This window comes from Chenopodium quinoa, unplaced genomic scaffold (assembly GCF_001683475.1).
Source record: "Chenopodium quinoa cultivar QQ74 unplaced genomic scaffold, ASM168347v1, whole genome shotgun sequence".
NCBI classification, from domain to species: domain Eukaryota; kingdom Viridiplantae; phylum Streptophyta; class Magnoliopsida; order Caryophyllales; family Amaranthaceae; genus Chenopodium; species Chenopodium quinoa.
This window is the reverse complement of record NW_018742244.1, coordinates 2338308-2357913: the sequence shown is the minus strand read 5'-3', so window position 1 is coordinate 2357913 and position 19606 is coordinate 2338308. Positions and strand designations below refer to the sequence as shown.

The window sequence follows — 19606 nt, the reverse complement described above, 5'->3', positions numbered from 1 at the left end:
AATATTTCGTATTAATGAAAATAATGAGTTTAGGAAATAAACAAATGAAATAATCTTTGCATTTATTTTATTTATACGTTTCCCAGATTCCGACCTACGCTTTCCTTCTTTCCCTCCCTTCACTCCCAAATACCCATCTTCCCCACCTTCTCTGAACGCAAAAAACAAAGTAATTTGCAGAGATTTTGGTGGGAAATTTAATTTTTTTTTTATTGGGTCTGTAAAAAAATAAAAAAAAAATCTCCAAATTTTTGGAGAAATTAAATTTTGAAGAAAATTAAGGTGGGTAAATTCTAAAAATGCAGAATTTCATATCCCAGAAACTTCGAGATTTGGACGCATACCCTAAAATCAATGAAGATTTCTACAAGAGAACTTTCTCCGGCGGTGTTGTCACCGTTGTCTCCGCCATCATCATGTTCCTCCTCTTCTTGTTTGAGCTCAGTATGTCCCTTATTATTGGTTTTTAAGTTATTATAATTAATTTTTATATAAACAGTTCTTTTTTTCTGAGATTTTCTGTTAAAGTTTTCATTTTTGATTTGACAAGATAATTGGTGATTAATGGTTTACTGAATTTTTTGTTGATGGGTAAAGGGTAGGTGAAAAAGGTGACAATTTTGACAAATTGATCATAATTAGTTGGGAATTTTGGGGTGTAAGAATTTGATTGAAAGATTTACAAGTTAATTAGTCTATGTGTATTTGGAAATACCCTTGTTAATGTGTAGCCTTAATTACTGCTTATAGAGGGAAATAGAAAAAGAAGGGAAGAAATGTTGTTATTTGAGGGAGGCAATCTATGTGTAACTAGGGCGCTAGTGCATTTAAATACAATAAAAAGTAGTTGACTAGAGGAGCATTTGTGGGTTAATGGAGCTAAGTGAGACATTATTGAAGAATTCGAGAATGAACATTTTTAGCTTTAGACTATTTTTGTGGAAAATTCAAGTGGAATTCCCGATGTTAGTGAATTTAGATTCAAGGGTTTGATGGGTAATCGGTTCTGTATTTTCTAGGATATTGGCGTGTCCTTGTTTGCATCACCTCGTTTGAGGCATTGTAGGAATATTTTCTAGGATAATGGATTTAAGGCTATGATTGTAGGAATATTTGGACTCCCTTGGTTTGTGGTTATGGTATGGTCAATGCTGGTGTTGGATCTTAGAAGTATCTAAGACGGAGAGCTGAAAAACGAACCAGATGCGCTGTGCTGGATCATTGATTGCGTACTGTGAAGTCTCAACCCTAGTCTCTTTTTGCCGCACTTGTTTTGATAGAGTGTCTTGTTTTCTTTACAGTGTAGTGTACGCTCCATTTGGCTGTACCTAAAAAAGCTTCATTTTTGGTTGTGTTGCCTTTAGCTGAGCCAAAGTCTTTAAATGGTTTAGTTGGTATCCATTCAGTTGTTTACTTACTTGAGACATCATGAACAGATCCACCTGCCCCTTCATTGAAATGGTGTATATTGGCAGAATGGCAGTAATAAGTTAATATTGTTGTTCAGACCAAATATTATTTCTTGATGCATTTTGGATTTTATCTGTGGTAGTTTTCTGTAGTATGCTTATGATTTAGGGATGGTCAGAGAAATGTCCAGAAGTTGTTTATCTTGTAATAATAGTGTCCTAATATTGGTATCCAAATCATGATGATGGATACAATGATGATCATTAATATTCTGCTCGATATGATCAATATTTATATGATGCAACTTTGCCGAGATCTGCTTAGGGTATGCTAATAACAGCTGCCATGGATATGTGATCATGTAATGTGAGTATGTGACTAATTGTCATTGATTAAAAAAAGTAAAGAAAAAAAGTGGTTCCAATTGTGGTTTGTGATGCTTGTGTCTAGCCATAGTATTCTAGATTTAACTTTGAAGTTTGAACCTTGTTCTACCAAGGCATCAAATGTAACATTCATGTGTAATTTTGTATCACTGACCAGTTGTATGGCACACTTCCTCTATTTTCCTGCAGAATCATATCTGCATACTGTTACAGAGACGACACTTGTAGTGGATACAACTAGAGGGGGAAATCTTCGTATCAATGTAAGTACATTCTTTTGCTTGGAATGCTCTCCCTTGCATTTTATGATTTTTATCTCATTTCTGACTTGTGACTACACATTTGACTTTTGCTTCCTAATCCTATGTTTCAGCAATATATTACTGTCTTTTGTGGAAATCCATAACTGTATTCAATAAGTAATTGTGCAAGTCAATTAGATCCTTTTTTTTTTTTGGATTTTACTGTACTTTTTTGTTTTTTACTCCGTATTGTATACACATATTCTCATGGATATTTTGTATCTTCTTCTGAATTCGTTAGTCAATTTTTGATGCTTGCTCTTTGCTTGTTAATTGCAGTTTGATATTACTTTTCCAGAAGTTCCTTGCACGATTCTCAGTATTGACGCTGAAGATATCAGTGGAGAGCGGCATTTTGACATAGTATGTAACTAAAGAGCCATGCTTCTCCAGCCTTTGTCATTTATTGTTTTTCTGATTATATATTTTCTTTGGCTTATTGCAGAGACATGACATTGTCAAAACAAGAGTTAATGCTCATGGGAACGTGGTAGATACTAGGCGAGATGGCATCGGAGCACCGAAGGTTAGATAAGAGGCCTTTTATTTTATTTTTTAAAATCTTCCTTTAAAAGTAAAGAAATATTTTAGTGCATTTCACAGTCACTTTTAGCTTCATCAATGTCCCTTGTCAGGACTCAGGTGTTATATTATGCATAATTCTACCATCAATTTGTGGAACAGATTAGTATTCTGTAATTAAAGTTTATAGTTGTGTTTATATATGCTAAATACACTATTCAAAAAAATATATGCTAAATACAATTTAAAGGGTCCAAACTTGTCCCAGAAGGGGATAGAGAGAATAGTCTTTACAAATTAAATCAAATACCTAATGTATAGTTAGGATAGATGGAATATCTTTATTCATTTATTTCATAGTGCTAATTTTAATTAATTGTCTTACTTTATCTGTAGATTGCGAAGCCTTTACAGAAGCATGGTGGCAGACTTGAACACAATGAGACATACTGTGGTTCATGTTATGGAGCAGAAACGGTACTATCCCTTGTCTATTAACTCTGGTGCACACAATATCATTCATATGGTAGAATATTGCATTGTGAACCTGCATGAATTTAAAATTCAAAAATTATAATCATGATCATGAATTAGTCTCCTTTTTAAGGGTGAACTGCTTGTTATCAGCTGTGTATCCTGAATACCTGAAGGAAACGTTTGCCCAACCCTTGTCTATTATTGCTTATGTAATCTGTTTGACAGAGAGATCAATAACATGAGTTAAGGAGGGTGCAAGGTCATTAATTTATTACCTGATATCCTGAATTTTGTTATTATAGCCTCTGGCTCTCCATCTTTATGTGTATCTATATCTTTCTTTTTTTGTGCTTGATGTTTAGGTATTGTTTGAAACTCATTTCAGCTTAGTTTCTGCCCTACAATATTACAAAAAAGAGTTTTCATGATTTTGTCCTGTGTAAATGTGTTTCCGGAATGCTGACTGCTTAACTAAGATAGGTAGAAATGATGTTCTGAGGATTTCTGCTTAAGCACAATATATGTATTGGTATGGCAAGTACATCACTAAATTTTTTACACCTACGGTCTTTTTATATAATGGGAAGATCGGGGAGAATTTATTGGGACACACCTTCAAGTGCTCATTTAAAGTACTTTCTCTACAAAAGGTGACCTAAAGCATTTTAATCTGTAGGAATGATCAATTCCCTAATTTCCAAAAAGAAGGGAGGGGGAAGAGGAATGTGTTTTTTTTTACATGTTTATAAAGTGAATATTTTCACTGTTTTTTCGATCCATAATTTCCATTTCTTCTGCAGTCTGATGATCATTGTTGCAACTCTTGCGAAGAAGTTCGTGAGGCATACAGAAAGAAAGGTTGGGCGTTGACAAATGTGGATTTGATTGATCAGGTAATTTTATTTTCTATTTTTTGGAATTGTTATAATTTCCTGTTTGAAATCAGATGGGCCATATATTTCATTAAAATGTGAACTATAATCATGGATCTTAATGATCCTTGAAGCTAGTCAATTTAAACTTGTTCTGCCAGAGGTACTTTAAGTAACTTTCCTTGGGTTTGTGCCGTTAAAGCTGTTTACAAACCTTACCTGTGGGACAAATTTCAGCTGTTACTGGTAGTAATATGATGCTGGGATGAAAAAACTGCCCTAAAGAATTTAGCTAGGAGTAAATCTTGTCAAGTTTTTTACGATCCGTGATTGTTATTGCATACAAATTTAGTGATGCTGGAATGTGTGTAATAGACCCATAGAGATCTAGCAATTGTCTTAAAATGCACACCCCTGCCAACTACATAGTTAATATCAACCACCCAGAGTAGATGCTGCTGTTGGTCTAAGGGGTCCAGGTTTTGGCTCGACATAAATTTTCAGTCTTGGAAATTTATTGCAAGGTAACATGTAACATGTTTCATAAAATGTCTGTTATTGTGTCCGTAGTATTTATTCCAAACTCCTGCGTCTGTTTATTGTGCTCCTAGTATTTATTCTAAACTCCTGTTTTACTTCATTGCTTGTTGATTGTGCCTATCATGTCCAGATTTGTATATGTGGCTGGTTTTAACTCTGCTTAAAGATACTCCCTCCCCTTATTTCTTCTTCCTCTCATATGAGCAGTGTGAAAGGGAAGGATTCTTCCAAAAGATTGATGAGGAAAAAGGTGAAGGATGCAATATTAATGGATTTCTGGAAGTTAATAAAGTGGCAGGGACATTTCATTTTATTCCGGGAAAGAGTTTCCATATGTCAGAATTCCATCTTAGTGATTTATTTGCGGTCCAAACGGACAACTACAATGTGAGTTCTAACACTGTCAATACTCTTTTAATATTTCATGTATTTATTATATACTTATTCTCGTGTTCTTAGACTTAGTGTAGTTATTTGCGATTCATGACAGATAAGCCATAAGATCAACAAGTTAGCTTTTGGAGACTATTTTCCTGGCGTTGTTAACCCTCTGGATGGGTAATTTTTCTTTATCTTTCATTAGTAACCTTTGAGTTGAATAAAAAAAGATTTGATGTTCCGTAAATATGACCTAAAGAGCAGTGGAAAGCCCATAATGATTTTGAGCTTCATGCATATTTTATTTTAATATTGGATTTATCTTTGCTGAGTATTGTTTTATTCATTATCTATTACTCCTAAATTTCATAACTTATCTTTTCCTGTTTGAATTTTTCCTAGATGAATGTTCTAGCTAACAATTCTCTTTCTGGGTATCTAATGCACTATTCTCTGAAAGCTGTTTTCATAGGTTCTTATCCACTTTTCTCAATCTGTTATAGGTCAACTAGGTAAACACTATGAATGGAGGGAATGGCATCAATCAATTAAGAACAGTCACTAAAAGTCTTAAAAATTGATTCGTAACCTCTATAGTTTCCCTGTCCTAAGTTTTTTTTTTCTGCTGAAGCTGAACTCATATATTCTGATGTTTAAATAAAAGGACAAGGTGTGAAAGCATATTCTTGTGATCTTTTGGACTTTCAGCATTTGGTATCCCTGGATCATTATTTTTGGAGTGGTACCAGCCTTGACTTCCTTAACCATGAATGATTTCTCGGATTCTTGAAGGTTACTTGATAGGGACCTTATTCAGATCAGCCTCATATGGCCAATCTTGATTGGCAGCCTGAGGGAAAAATCATTATGTTGTCCATGGGTCCATAAATCCATCTGTAACACTTGTTGATTTGACAAAATGCCAAACTCATGCTCAATGGCCTCTTTGGTACTTTGTTGGAGAGTCTTCAACACATTGGAGGGTGTGTTTCATGATTCTCAACTACCTCCCTACCCCCTGTGTCTATATTGGCAGCAAACTTAGTATAACAGTGAATCATCGAGAGGAAACATGATCCGCTTTACTCCTTGGACTCTTTATAAAATACTCTGGTTATCTAAGGTTGTTATGTTGTTTTTGTATCAATGTCTATTGACTAAAATTGATTATATTGCTTTTAGGGTACAATGGTTACAAGAGACGACAAGTGGATCTTACCAGTATTTTCTTAAGGTTTGCTCCATAATTGCAAGTCTGTCCGTTTTCTCTTGTTTTCAAATTTAAACATCCTTACGTTTTTTTACCCCAAACATATACAAAAAGCCTGTACAATATGTGGGGATGATTCAGTCTTATGATCATCTTTGCTTTTGCTTGATGATTTGGAGAATAATCATTAAATTCTCTACTTTAGGTTGTCCCAACAATCTACACCGATGCAAGACGACGTACTATCCTGTCTAATCAGGTACTCTGTCCACATAATTATTGGCTTTTTGCTGTGACAATGTTTTGCTTATCTCATCTCAGTGATGGTTTGCACAGTTTTCTGTGACAGAGCACTTTAAGAATTCCGAACCAGGACACTTTCAGACTATTCCTGGGGTTTTCTTTTATTATGATCTTTCTCCAGTCAAGGTTGGTTTAGTTTTCTGTCATGGAATCTTTGGTTCTATTTCGCTTTACTATATTTTTTTTAACAGCTTATTTCAATTTCTCGTCTTCTGCCTTTTTTTTTCACATCCCTTTTGCCCTATGTATGTAATAGAGTAACTGTACTGACCTCACAATATTATTCTTGCTACAAATAAGAACACAAGTAATATAAAATTGGTGGTTGAATACTTGAATTCATTTTTAATGTTTCAGGTAAATTTCACGGAGAAGCACATGTCCTTTTTACACTTCTTGACTAATGTTTGTGCAATAGTTGGAGGTACAATTCTTCTTCCTCTATCTCTTTTAACTGCTCCAATCTGTTCCCCCTTTACTTTGAAGCTGCTAATCCACCTTTTTCGGATGTACATTTTTTATGGACTCCTAGAGTCCTAGCATAATTTTTTGTTCCTTTTTTTTTTTTTTTCTTTTTTTATAAAAAAATCTGAGGAAGATGAAAAGAAAGATTGTAAGAGAAAAAGGCAGTGGGAACGGGCAAACTATTCCTAGGCAAAATTAATTATTGCCCTGTACAACTTGGAGTTTGAGCTGTTAGGAAATGATTCTGGGATCCGTGGTGTTTGCCAAATATGTGTTTGCACCTGCATTGCCTCATAGTTGATTTTGCTGTATTCCCCTCGCAACAACCCAATTCATTATTGCTTCTGCTATATGTTATTGACCACTATCCATCTGAAACCAAAGACCTTGACATATCTGAGATTTCTCATCTCAGCTATGTTTCTGCTGTGGTATTACTTGCTGAACTAGTTAAGACATCAATAGTACTGAAATCTTTGCTCCTTTTCAGGTACTTTCACAGTTGCAGGGATAGTAGATTCTTTTGTTTATCATGGTCGTAAAGCTATGAAAAAAAAACTATAGAAAAAACTTTGGTTGAGCTATTGCTAGAGCAGAAAATTTTCCAGCTCCCAGTTGATTATGTACTCTTATATCCTCGATTTTCCTGGGTGAAATACAGTGTGAAATTATTGGAGAGGATTGTTCTAGAGTGTGACTCAGTGCCCGGTGGCTTATGGCATGGTGGTCAATTTTGGCTGATGGGCTTGCTTGATTGTGGAGCAGTTATTGTTGTGCTATTGAGCAATTAGTCATTCACTTTTGTTGAACTATGTACTCCGTAATTGCTGGTGTACATGTCCACAGCTTCCTATTAACACAATTGTGTCTCCTATACGAACAGCTGAAATTTAGTGGCAAGAGTATTGATGTGTAGATTATTTAGACACTTTGATGTTTGACATTGCTATACGAACAGCTCAGATTTTAATCCATACCGCTTTGGTCAAGTTTGTTGGACGAAGCAATATTTTATACTTCGTAGTATAAGTTTTCCCTTGTTCACCATCGGTAAATTTTTCTTCCAATCATTTGGCTCAATTAGTGGTAAGGATTATTGAGCTTACTTTGTGTAACAACTAAAAACCTAAAATGCAAGGCCACGGTATCTTTCTTCCTAATCATAAAGTAAAATCAAAATTCAATTGTAACCAATTGTCGAAGAAAAAAAAAACTTCTGTATTTGAATAAAACTCGAGAGGTTTTATTCTTTCATTGTACAACAACTCATTCTGAGATGCACCAATCCTTAAAATAGAATTCACAACAGTAAAAAAGAAAAAGAAATGAACTACGATGTGCATAAATTTCTAATTAGACTTATCCTATTTAATTGAAACTATTTCTTTGACATGGTGTGATATGGCAAACTGAAAGATAATGTGAGTTTTCCTCTCAATTTACTGCAATATCTCAGAGTCATAGCTTTAACATGGTGGCCTGGAAAACTGCATGCTGCATCTCTTCCTTGGTCAACCAAGAGCGCAAATAACTGTTTATTATATCCTTCTCAGAATTACTGGTAGAAATCCTTTTCGTTCCAAACCTGGTGATATGCTTTAGGTTCAGCTCAGAAGGGTCTTTAATATATTGCTCCAAAATATTTCTTATGGCATCACACCAAATTGGTCTAGCTATCTTCAGAAAGTCATTGGCAGCCAACACAGGAAGGGTAACACTTCCAAGAGAAGATTCCATACGCCCACCTCTTCCATGATAATCTGAGCCTCCAAGCTTCAGGAGGCCATAAGCATCAGCAAGATCACTGTATACTGTTGCAGTAAAGAGAAGACAATCAGCTTGAATCATCCTAGGTAAGTACTACGTAAAATTTAAGATTCATAATAAATTTCTTTTCATGATACCATGATTTGTTGGTATAACTATTTCTCTCAATTAGAATATCAAATTAATGGGCAATAGAAAGAACTGATTTGAGATTTAATGCTTTGAAAGTTAGCACATAAAACATTAGTGGCTGCAAAGGAGTAGCATCTTGTATCAATCCCCAACTTTCTGGTTGAAAGGCTTTTAATTTAACATGAAAGAAACCATCCAGTGTCTCTAAGGTCCAGTCTGCTATTAGTAAGGCTACAATTGTATCTTGGAAATCGGTCAAGATCAGCTCTAAGGCCCTCTGACACTAGTACATGAATCTCAAAAACATACTAATTAAACAAAACTGGGAAATTTATCTGAAAATTTTCAAATAGGGACAGGCAGTTAAACAAGACTCTTAGCACAAACAGAAATGGACACAGAATAAATGAACAGTTTTCAGCAGTAAAATTTACCTCCGAATCTCCCCAACACATCATCAAAAACTGGTGAAGCCAATTTTAAATTCACGTTTAGAGAAAAGCAACAGTGGTAAATGAAGTGCTTGAAGATCACCTACCTGCAAGTCTACCATCACTTCTATAAACTTCTATTCCATGCAGACCAGCCTGTTTTAAACTGCGGACCACCGGAATGGGATTTTTTAATGCCCATGGATGTGCCAAAACAGCTATTCCCCCAGTTTTACAAATCATTTGCACAGCTTCTTCAGCAGCAGGCTCACTTCCCCTGAATCCAGGACAGGCAGATACTAAGTTTTGTACATCAGTTAAAAATTCATGATCAAGGAACAGTCACCATTGAGCTCAAAATTATTACTTAGAATAAGCAGGTCCACCATCATAAAGATATCTGTCAAATGCTTGCTTGAGATCCTCAACATGGCCAGCTTCCAACAAAGCTCGAGCTACATGCAGTCTCCCAGGAGCAACTCCACTGCCTGCAATTCTAATGACATGTTCCCACTTAACGGGCTTTTTGAGCTTATTCAGTTTTGAGAGCATATTCTTTGCACGGACATAACGTCCATCCCTTATGTTGGTCAAAAATTGATCAAACTCTTCAAATCTTGCTGGTCCACAGCTGCTATAATACGCAAGGACGTGAACTGGTTCTTCTGATTCAGAATCATCTCTGTTCATCAATACAATTTTCCATTGTCAATGTTGCTACAGCATGAAATTATCTGCTAATCAGATATATTTAAATGCATTCTTCTTCTTATTAGCAATATATTAGGTAATTAGCAATAACTATACTACACTATACACGTTAAGAATGACAGCAAAATTGCTGCTTAACCAAAAAATGATAAAATTTCATCTAGCTAGCATTATACTTAGCTAAGAACTGAATTACTTGTACTTGCCTTGTAGAGAAAACAGTACTGATCTCAACACCTGGAATAATCTTGATGCCAAATCTACAGGCAGCTTCTAGGGCCTCAGGGATACCAGACATTGTATCATGATCAGTCAGAGCAAGAACTTTCACCTGTTCTGAAGACATTACAGCAATATAAATCACAAATCTTATCAAAGCTTAATACTTAAGACTTTTATAGTCATGCTGAACCACTGAACTTGAAGAATAGCTTACTTTTATAGACAGAAACAGAGACAAAGAATTTAGAATCGGAATGCAAAAATATGAATCAAAGCTGATCAACAGTCAACAGTAAAACAGCATCTTAGGGTTATAGTATAACAATATTGATGACTCACGGGTATTGAAAATATGTTGTGAATCAATCTAACCGCACCTCTTACAAATGGCTACATAAAACGTTCGCCAAGCCAGAACCATATGGATGCAATAGAATACAAGTACTTGCAAGAAAATATATTTATAGCTCAGAATCCCATATTCCATCATGACAAGAAAACAAAACCAATGATTCTTCCAGAATAACTCTAGACATTATGGAAGTCAAGCTTCCTACTTGAGAAAAAACTAACACTCATGACATCATGGGTAATTGGTATTGCTAAGGACTATGGAATGTGTGAGTTATATTATTTTAAAAAACTATCAAAAACCTCGGCACATTAAGAAAGCACCAATTTCACATCCTTAATTTTCCAAAAATTCGACAAGTGTTTTTGTAAGAACTAATCAGGCGCAGCGCACAGGTAAGCTAAACTTCTACAGTCATGTACACCACCTGAATTGAGTGAGTGAACTATCTCGTTCAAAAGACAAAAAAATACATGCACCTAAGCAGCTACATTCCTTAGAATTGTTAGAAACGTATCTGCATTATTGGATGTGTATCTGTAAATATTGCCCGCCATCTAGAACTGTTATAATTCAACTATGCTTTGTAACCACTAAATTTAGGAATATCTACCAATTATTAGGGACTTACAAATTTAACAAAATGTATATTCAATTAAACGGTTAGATATCTAATAGTTAGTCAAGCTGTCAAAGTACTCTTCCTGTTTTTTTTTTTATCATGATATTCCTCTTTTTTTTCTCTTGTTTTAACAGTTAAGTTAAATGACTAATATCAACCAAATGCAATAAATATAATGTTCCAAATTTCCAATACACAACAAAATTCTAATCAATCTAATGTCATCATCAATAAAACTAATTGAATCAGTACAAAAATCAACATTAAACTATTGTAAAGAACAGAAATCAAAATCCCAACAATGAAATGAAATAAATTTCTTGAAAAACTATAAAAGCATGGAAATTGGGGAAGAAAACTGACCCCATTTTGATGAGCTTTCTCAACAAGAGCAGAAGGGGATAAAAACCCATCACTACAAATCGAATGAGAATGCAAATCAAACACAACTTTCTCACAAACTTGAGCTCTTCGCATCATTTCTGGTAGAAATTCATCTTCATTTTCTCTTTCTTCATCATCAACAGCTTTATTAGAGTGTTGAGCCAATAACACCCATTCATTGACAGATTTTAAAGCTAAGGTTTGTTCAGCAGTCATTCTTCTCTTAGCACCCCCTCTTTTCTTCTTCTTCTTGTTAACTTCTCCCATAATTCCAAGTGTGTGTTTCTGGGATTTCTGGGTTTGGGTTTGTGGAAGAACGGATTTTATGAAACCTCTGGTTTTAAGCGGCCTTAAAAGGTCAAAATAGGTTTTATCTGATTTTCAATTAATTGAGCAGATAGGAAAGTGGAAGTACTAGCTAGTAGCTATTAGGGTAGACGAAAATAGAAATGTTTGTGATAAGTTCCGTCCACAGATACTTAGTATAAGATTACGAGTATAGGAAATGATTTTATCACACCATAAATTGATTCTGGCACACTCTAGTTACGTCTCTATGTGAGAGCAGAATTTCTTATGTTCTTTCTCACATGGAGATGTGCCAATATCAATTAAAGATGTGTCTAAATCAATCCCCCAATATTATAAGTACTTTGCAAAAGTACTTGTAAAAAGCACAATAAAATTTTTATTACAAGAGATTACATGTACCTTGAAATCTAGCCATAAGTATTGATAATATCTCGTTAAAAAAAAGTACAAGTAATAAGTTTTAGAATTGACTAATTTATAAGATTAAACCTCACTCGATATAGCAAATAACCTACCAAATACGAGTATGACATTTGAATATCAGATTTGAATAGACAAAGATGATGAGCCTTGTGAATGAAAATGATGAGGCTAGAATTTCCAAATATTTCAAGCGTTTGACCTTAACTCAAATATTTTTATTAATAAAAAAAAATACTCAAATATTTTTATTTTTTAAAAAAAATGCACGACTTTAACTTCAGCGATAATCTTGCTCTTAGTGGGTGGTGGTTTTTTGGGAGGAGAGTGTTAGATTGAGATAGAGGGGTGAAAATATCGAATACACGTGAAGGTAGGAGTCTATTCAAGTTTAATAGGTAGACTCTAGAATCTAGACGTAGATTTTATTTGAATATTCTCTTTACCACTCAAGATATGTTTTTTTGGTGTTTAGAGAGCCACAAGGGCGGAGGTGAGAATCGATCCCAAGATCTCTTGGAACCGGGAGGGAAGCTCTAACCACTTGAGCTATCCCTCACTCTCACCACTCAAGATATGTTATAGTTCTTAACTAACATTTCTATTGTAAATTCATAAGGTAAAATTTGTAAATAAATATTGGAATTATTAAACATTTACTTATTATTGCTATAATTGAATCAAGATCAATATGAGAAATTGGGAAAGGAATGCATTCTATATTTATGTGTATGTTGCATCAAACGGATACTCCTAATATATACAAGAGCCTAGGTAAAACGTGGGTCATTAAGCTAAACAAGGAAACAAGATACATACTACATTACAACTCCTACAAATATGCTTAACATATTGACTAAATAATAACTATGAGAATGAAGAATAGCTCAAGTGGTTAGATTTCACATTCCGGTTCTAAGATATCTTGGGATCGATTATCATCGCATCCTCTTATTAGGAAATCAGGTGGGGGTGGAGAGAGACGGATATTAGCGCGAGAGAGGCAGAGAGCGAGAGAAAGAGCGAAACAACAGGGCATTCAAGTTGATAAGGCTGGGGTTTTAGCTTAAGCCCTTATCTTCCCTCTTTCTCTTCTCTCTCCTTTCGCCCTTCAACACCAATACACTCTGTAAGTTTCTCTTTCATAAAACATTATTGTTTCTAGGTTTTCTTAGGGTTTTTCAAAACCCTTGATTGAATACCCACGTAAATATTAATGATTAATGGCTTAATATCAGATTTAATTGTTTCAATTTTGGAAATTTTTGATGGGTTTGAGTGAATTTTTAGTGGGCACTATAATTGATTTTGCCCCTCTTCAAATTAGGGTTTTTTCGACTGTAGTTTTAAAGTTTTAATTTTTAGGGTGGACAATGGATTACATTATCATCTACTTGTAGAATTGTTGTTTTATTCCTAATTGAATTTGGTTTATTGAAAGGAATTTCGAATTTTAGCCATTCTTTTTGATGAATTGAGCAGGTGAAAGATTAAGATGGCTGGCCAAATAGTTCGTGAATGGAGTGGAATTCAGCAGTTTCCGCTCGCAACTCAAACTAAGTTGCTCGAATATTTGGGAACATTGAAGCAAGAGGTTTGGCTCATTTTTTGCATTACAGCTGTTTTTGTTCATGTGAAATTGTTTTTGGGGGTTATTCAGTGAATTCTGCTAAACATGTTTATTGTAATGGTTTAATTGTAGAATGTGGATTCACTAACTATCCTTGTTATGGGAAAAGGCGGTGTTGGGAAATCGTCTACTGTAAACTCGGTCATTGGTGAACGAGTAGTTGCTGTCAGTGCTTTTCAGGTATGGTTTCATTGCCTTGGTTGCTATAAATTGCATATTGTTATTGTATTGTTTTTCTGTAATTCCTGTTCATTTTATGATATAGTAAACTTGCATAGTTACTCATTGTCTAAGTCATGGTTTCCCAAATACTTTAAAACTTTATATAATAAAATTAATCAATTAATATGCTAATTATTTCCTTCTGTTAGCACTCAAGTTCACCACCCTTTGAGGGTACCTATGAAGGTAGAAATCTCCAAATGGATTTTATAATGGTCAATTTAAATTCATAGTTGGAGTTTTTTTTTTTTTTTGCTTTACTTTGATGGTTCAAGCCTCCTCAGTTTCCTTGAAAATTATCAGTTCCATCTGATCCTATGTGGTACTGAAGGTTTGGTGCCTCAAGAATGAATTATATATAGGGTGAAAAGATTTCATGGGAGAGATGCTCAGTGGGTGATCCCAAATTAAAGCATAGAGTTAACCTGGACTTTAGATTGATTGATGGATTACATAGTTGGTTAAGTTATTGGCCTTACGGCACATTTACATTTTTTCCTTTGACCAAGGTACACAATATGTAGTATTTTTATCATTAACATTGCCTTGTAAGGGACACAAGCACACAACCAATATTTTGCTCTTTTCTTTTGTAGCTGAGGTGGTTGTTATCTTTTCCTTTGCGAATTTTTTAACTCTTTGTTGATTGATTGCCAGTCTGAAGCATCAAGGCCTGTGATGATATCTCGTTCAAGAGCAGGATTTACATTGAACATTGTTGACACACCAGGTCTAGTTGAAGGTGGATATGTGAATGACCGTGCTATTGATATGATTAAAAGGTTTGTGCTGAATGATACTTATCATATTGTTATTTTGGATTTGTAGTAATTCTCTATAGTCAGTGACGATGCATGCTGATAGTCCATGAGAAGTGTGCTCTCAAAAACTATTCCTCTCTATTTGATTGTTTGTTTGTTTTAATTGGGCACTGGGAAAACGAGTTTTAATTATATACTTGTGCTTGTGATCCAATTTTTTGTGAAAAGTGTTCTTGTTTCTTCACCAGCTATGAATCTGCTGGTTGGCACTCATGTTGCTTTCCAGGAAAATGTTCTTGTGCATAACTTAGATGGCTTTACATATATATTTCTGGAGCTATTTACAGTTAACTAGCTGGCTGTTAATTTTTTTAAGCATACACTGTCATAACTGCCAGCAAACTTCAGCTGCAATCACCTTGCTATGCTGTATAATTATTATGTATTTGTTTCATTCACCACTTGAGCATTTGTGGTACATGAGCACCTGAATATATATATATTTGTTTTGGTATCAGGGATGGATAGATTATTGTTTTGGCAATCTGACTTTCTCAGTGTAGAATACATCCTTGCTATCAATTTAGAGTGATCATTACTTTTTAATATATGATGTTTACCATATGAATATATTGTTGGTGTTGTGGTGATCATTCAATTGTTCTTCCTCTTATTTTGCCTTCCCTTGTCGTCCTTGTCTTATTTCTAACTCTCCTATTGATCCGGTTGGAGCAGCTTCCTTTTGGATAAAACCATCGATGTATTGTTGTATGTGGACCGCTTAGATGCCTACAGAGTGGATACATTGGACAGGCAAATCATCAAAGCTATTACAGATAGCTTTGGAAAAGAAATTTGGAACCGTGCTGCTATTGTCCTTACTCATGCTCAGCTTTCACCCCCAGATGGGCTGAGTTATGAAGACTTCTTCAGTAAAAGATCCGAGGCTCTTCTAAAAGTTGTCCGCCTTGGGGGGCGAATAAAGAAGCAGGACCTTGTATGGCATCTTCTTCTTTTTGCCTTTTTTTTTAATCCATACTTTTTGCGTTTTTGACTTTGTCAGACAGTTCCTTAGGACGTTAGCCAACCCCATATCATTTTGGGACTAAGGCTTTATTGTTGTTGTACTTCTGTTTGCATTGCGTGTCTCTTGCATTTCATGTTAGTCTGTGTATGTTATTATAATGTTGTTTAATGTATTGTATACCTGTTTCATTACCCCATTGTTAACTCTGGGAGGGTAGAAGTGCTTGCGGGAAATAACATGACTGATTGGTTGTCCACTGTGTCTATCTGAGTTTTAGTTGCCACCACATGTACCATGATTAGCTTTCTTGGAATCTGTTGTAAATATAGAAAATAAGCATCTATTGTGTGTTAACAACTCCTTGGAAAGGCTAGTAAATGCATTTCTAATTTTTGATATATTTGTCAAAGGTCCTACTTACTGAGTTGAGTACTGCTTTTTTTTTGCTGAAACTGTCTACAACATTCTATTTCCTTCATATTTGACGTGTTTAGTTGTGTTTTTCTTATCCTGAACATGTTGCTCTTTTTGTTTAATTTTCTCCTAGGCATTCTCCATGCCTGTAATTTTGGTTGAGAACAGTGGGCGATGCAATAAAAATGAAAGTGGTGAAAAGGTCAGTTGCTTACCTATTCAGTCCTGGTACCATTCTTAGAATTTGCGATCAGCTTCTTCTAGTACTTTTACAACTTGGCATAAGCTCACTGGTAATTGCTGCCATCATGATAGGTTCTTCCAAACGGAATTTCATGGATACCAAAGTTGGTGAAAACTATCATAGATGTTGTTTCAAATGGAAGTAACGGTATCTTGGTTGACAAGAAGTTGATTGAGGGACCTAACCCAAATGAACAACACAAATGGTGGATACCCTTGATTGCAGCAGCTCAAGTAAGTTTCTAAATCTACAAGATTAGCTAACATATATGTGGCTCTGTTATTGTAGTGGTTTGACATAATTGCTTTCAGGAAAATTCTTTAACTGAGTTATCTCGTGAAATGAAACATGCAAAATTTGAAAAAAAAAATAATAAAAATTAATAAAAGTATAAAACATGCAAAATTTGTTGGCTGTGGAAGGCAATAGTAATGTGTAGATCGTTCCTTGTAGTGTTGAGGAAGTACATTTTGTTAGCTATATTTCCATCTTCTCGATATCCAAATATAGTTTCTTTCCCTTTTACTCGAAGTCTATAACTTGTCAAAGCCTTTAGGTTGATTTTTGTTGTTTTGGGGAGGGGGGTGGGTTGTGACTTGTGAGGTGGGGGTCAAAAACTATTCCGTCCTATTAAATAACTCATATTCTGGATAGTCTTCACTGGAATTGCTAGCCACTACAGAAGTTTTTGACTGGATACTCATTCTGATAATTTCAGCAGCATCTCAACAATGTGATGGTTTGTTATCAGAATGAGTATACAGACTATTTTGTCTCCTGGCAACTTTCCTACCCTATAAGGCAGTTCATTAGTTTGCTGAAATTGAAGGGCCCAGACAGAACATTTATGCTGTGATTTGACCTTTTTTTTTTTTGCTGCAGTATCTTTTGGTACAGAAGATTCGTGGTTTGATCAAAGATGATATCGCCAAGGAAAGTAAAGCTGCATGGGAACTTCGAGATATTGGTGCAGCCAAGCGCAAGTTCTAATGGGCTCTCAACTGTGTTTCTCATTACTTCTATAGAGGTTGTTACAGTCAGCGTAGTGGTAACCTTCGGCAACTTGAGCGATTTTGAGTATCTAAGAGTGCTGGCTCTTTTATCTATCTATTCATTGTTTTTTTAGTATTTGAGCAATGAATCACGCTATATTATTTTTTATTTCAACCTGGCTTGATAGAACTACTATTGTATCTAATGAAGTACTGAATAATTTTCACTTAATGAGGAAGCTGTTTTTGTAAAAAAAAAATGCAGTATTGCTGTGGCATCTGTTATCTCTGTTTTTGTGGTTGGATCTTGGATGTGCTTGCAAAAAGGGAAAAAAAGAAGGTATCATATTTCACAGAATCCCCTTATTTATAAAGAAATACATTTAAGTTCGCGCTTAAATAAATTCGTTTAAGGGTAATTATTTGGTTGAACTAATTTCCTCATAAGCATATAGTATCCAAGTTAGGGAAATAAATCAAATAATTGGCATTGAAGGAAATAATTAATAAAAATTCATGATTATACAGAGAATTAGAGAGATAAGTTAGGCCCATTGCTATACCATGGACCAAACATGATACTAGTAATTGAGTTATTGCGTCAAAAGGCAGTCCTTTTGATCCTCAGTAGGGTGGGTAAGATTGTGTCATAAACTACTCATAATGTCATTCTCAACCAACATTAGCAATGCTAGTAAATTAACAACTAGTCTCTCACGCCGTCACCAGTCGGATTATATGGTTCGTTTTAGTAGAATTTTAGTATAGTTAAATTGGATTTTAGTATAGTTAAATTGGAATGCACTCTTTTATTTGATTATAAATATCGCATGTTGAGATACACTTCATATAATATAGTCGTAACTATATGAAATAAGTTTCGGTCATATATGAAATAAGTTTCTGTCATTAGCAGTTTAGTCGTAAAAATTGGACGTGACAAAGAAATATGGACAAAAAGAGATAGATTAGGTTGAGTTGCTATCCATTTCATCCTTGGAAGACTCTACACAGTGCTTATAATTTTTGGCTATGTGAATCAGATTCATTGATAATTGTCATCTTCTTTTTTTTAAGTGGAGTATCCTTCTTGTTATTGTCAATTTTATCTATATTGCTTACATTTGTTATATTCTACAAAAAAAAAAAAAAAAAAAAAAAAAAAAAAAAAGAACTTATCCCATTTACATCCTAGGAAACCTTTTTTCTAAAGCATTATATCTTTATAGTAAGTCTTGTCAATCCATCCAAGTAATCTCAAAGATCATATTTCTATTATGTCGTTTCATGTATAAAAAATTATGTAACTATCATATAAGGTCATACAACTGCAATAGCATAATCATTGTGAAATGGTCATTGCTTTGTATTTGTTTGGAGGACTTTCCTATAAAATGACTGTGAGCAGTTCTTTGTAAACCACCCTCACAAGCTTCTAGCCCAGACCCTCACACTTCCATGGGATCTCCAAGTCAAGGTTTCGAGTTTTGGATAAATGTATCACACTCACCCAATCATCCACACCTCACATTTTATGTAGCTTATTGTCACGGGACAAGTGCAAATCATCTATGCAGCGCCTGAATCCCCGAGGCTGATGTAGGCCAACCTTCTCCATATGCGTAACAAGCTAATAAATAAAGGAAACCACACGGGATGACACTAACCTGCACCACAAATACATGCATCCGTAAGACACACAGATAAAAGGAGGTTGTCTCATATGGGACTTGTTGTGTGAAGGCATCGGGGAAACTGTCAGCACGTGACATTATGCTTAATAAAACTTATCTAAATGTTATTTTATGTCAATGATTAATGCTTGAACTAGTAACTTTTATATTTTGTATTAGACAAATTTAAATCAATAGTTCAATCACTTGAAAACCGTCAATGATTCGACCCTTAACCAATATGAACAATCCATTTAACAAATTCAAATATACCACTCAACCAACTAAAAACAATCACTATCTAATCAAATTGACCCAATTCACCCACACCCAATCTAACAATCCATTTAACAAATCCAAATACTACGACACTACGTATAATGACCAACAATGAGATCACTCCATTGTCAACCCTAAAACATAGA

At 34.8% G+C, this 19606-nt stretch overlaps 2 protein-coding genes across 2 annotated transcripts; one reads left to right on the top strand and one right to left on the bottom strand.

Moving 5' to 3' along the window:
- Positions 1–13: 13 nt before the first annotated feature.
- LOC110739962 (endoplasmic reticulum-Golgi intermediate compartment protein 3-like) lies at positions 14–7865 on the top strand. Its single transcript, XM_021920448.1, has 13 exons — positions 14–444; positions 1986–2059; positions 2378–2461; positions 2544–2624; positions 3017–3097; positions 3898–3990; positions 4717–4896; positions 5000–5067; positions 6070–6121; positions 6303–6356; positions 6434–6526; positions 6758–6824; positions 7356–7865. The coding sequence occupies exons 1-13, from the start codon at positions 300–302 to the stop codon at positions 7427–7429; spliced, it is 1146 nt and encodes a 381-aa protein (XP_021776140.1). The 5' UTR covers positions 14–299; the 3' UTR covers positions 7430–7865.
- A 194-nt stretch (positions 7866–8059) lies between these two features.
- Positions 8060–11930, bottom strand: LOC110739953 (3',5'-nucleoside bisphosphate phosphatase-like). Its single transcript, XM_021920437.1, has 5 exons — positions 11466–11930; positions 10113–10237; positions 9563–9877; positions 9303–9472; positions 8060–8676 (listed from the first exon to the last, which is right to left on the bottom strand). The coding sequence occupies exons 1-5, from the start codon at positions 11751–11753 to the stop codon at positions 8324–8326; spliced, it is 1251 nt and encodes a 416-aa protein (XP_021776129.1). The 5' UTR covers positions 11754–11930; the 3' UTR covers positions 8060–8323.
- Positions 11931–19606: the final 7676 nt, after the last annotated feature.

Bases quoted from the DNA above. Each gene is read 5' to 3' on its own strand.
- LOC110739953 (XM_021920437.1), bottom strand. From the start codon at position 11,753: ATGGGAGAAGTTAACAAGAAGAAGAAGAAAAGAGGGGGTGCTAAGAGA. The intron at 9,473-9,562 runs GTAATAATTTTG...TCCTGGATTCAG, and splicing joins GGTGGACCTGCTTATTCTAA to GGGAAGTGAGCCTGCTGCTG. The intron at 8,677-9,302 runs GTAGGTGATCTT...TTACTGCAACAG, and splicing joins AAGTGATGGTAGACTTGCAG to TATACAGTGATCTTGCTGAT.
- LOC110739962 (XM_021920448.1), top strand. From the start codon at position 300: ATGCAGAATTTCATATCCCAGAAACTTCGAGATTTGGACGCATACCCT. The intron at 3,098-3,897 runs GTACTATCCCTT...TTTCTTCTGCAG, and splicing joins CATGTTATGGAGCAGAAACG to TCTGATGATCATTGTTGCAA. The intron at 4,897-4,999 runs GTGAGTTCTAAC...GATTCATGACAG, and splicing joins TCCAAACGGACAACTACAAT to ATAAGCCATAAGATCAACAA.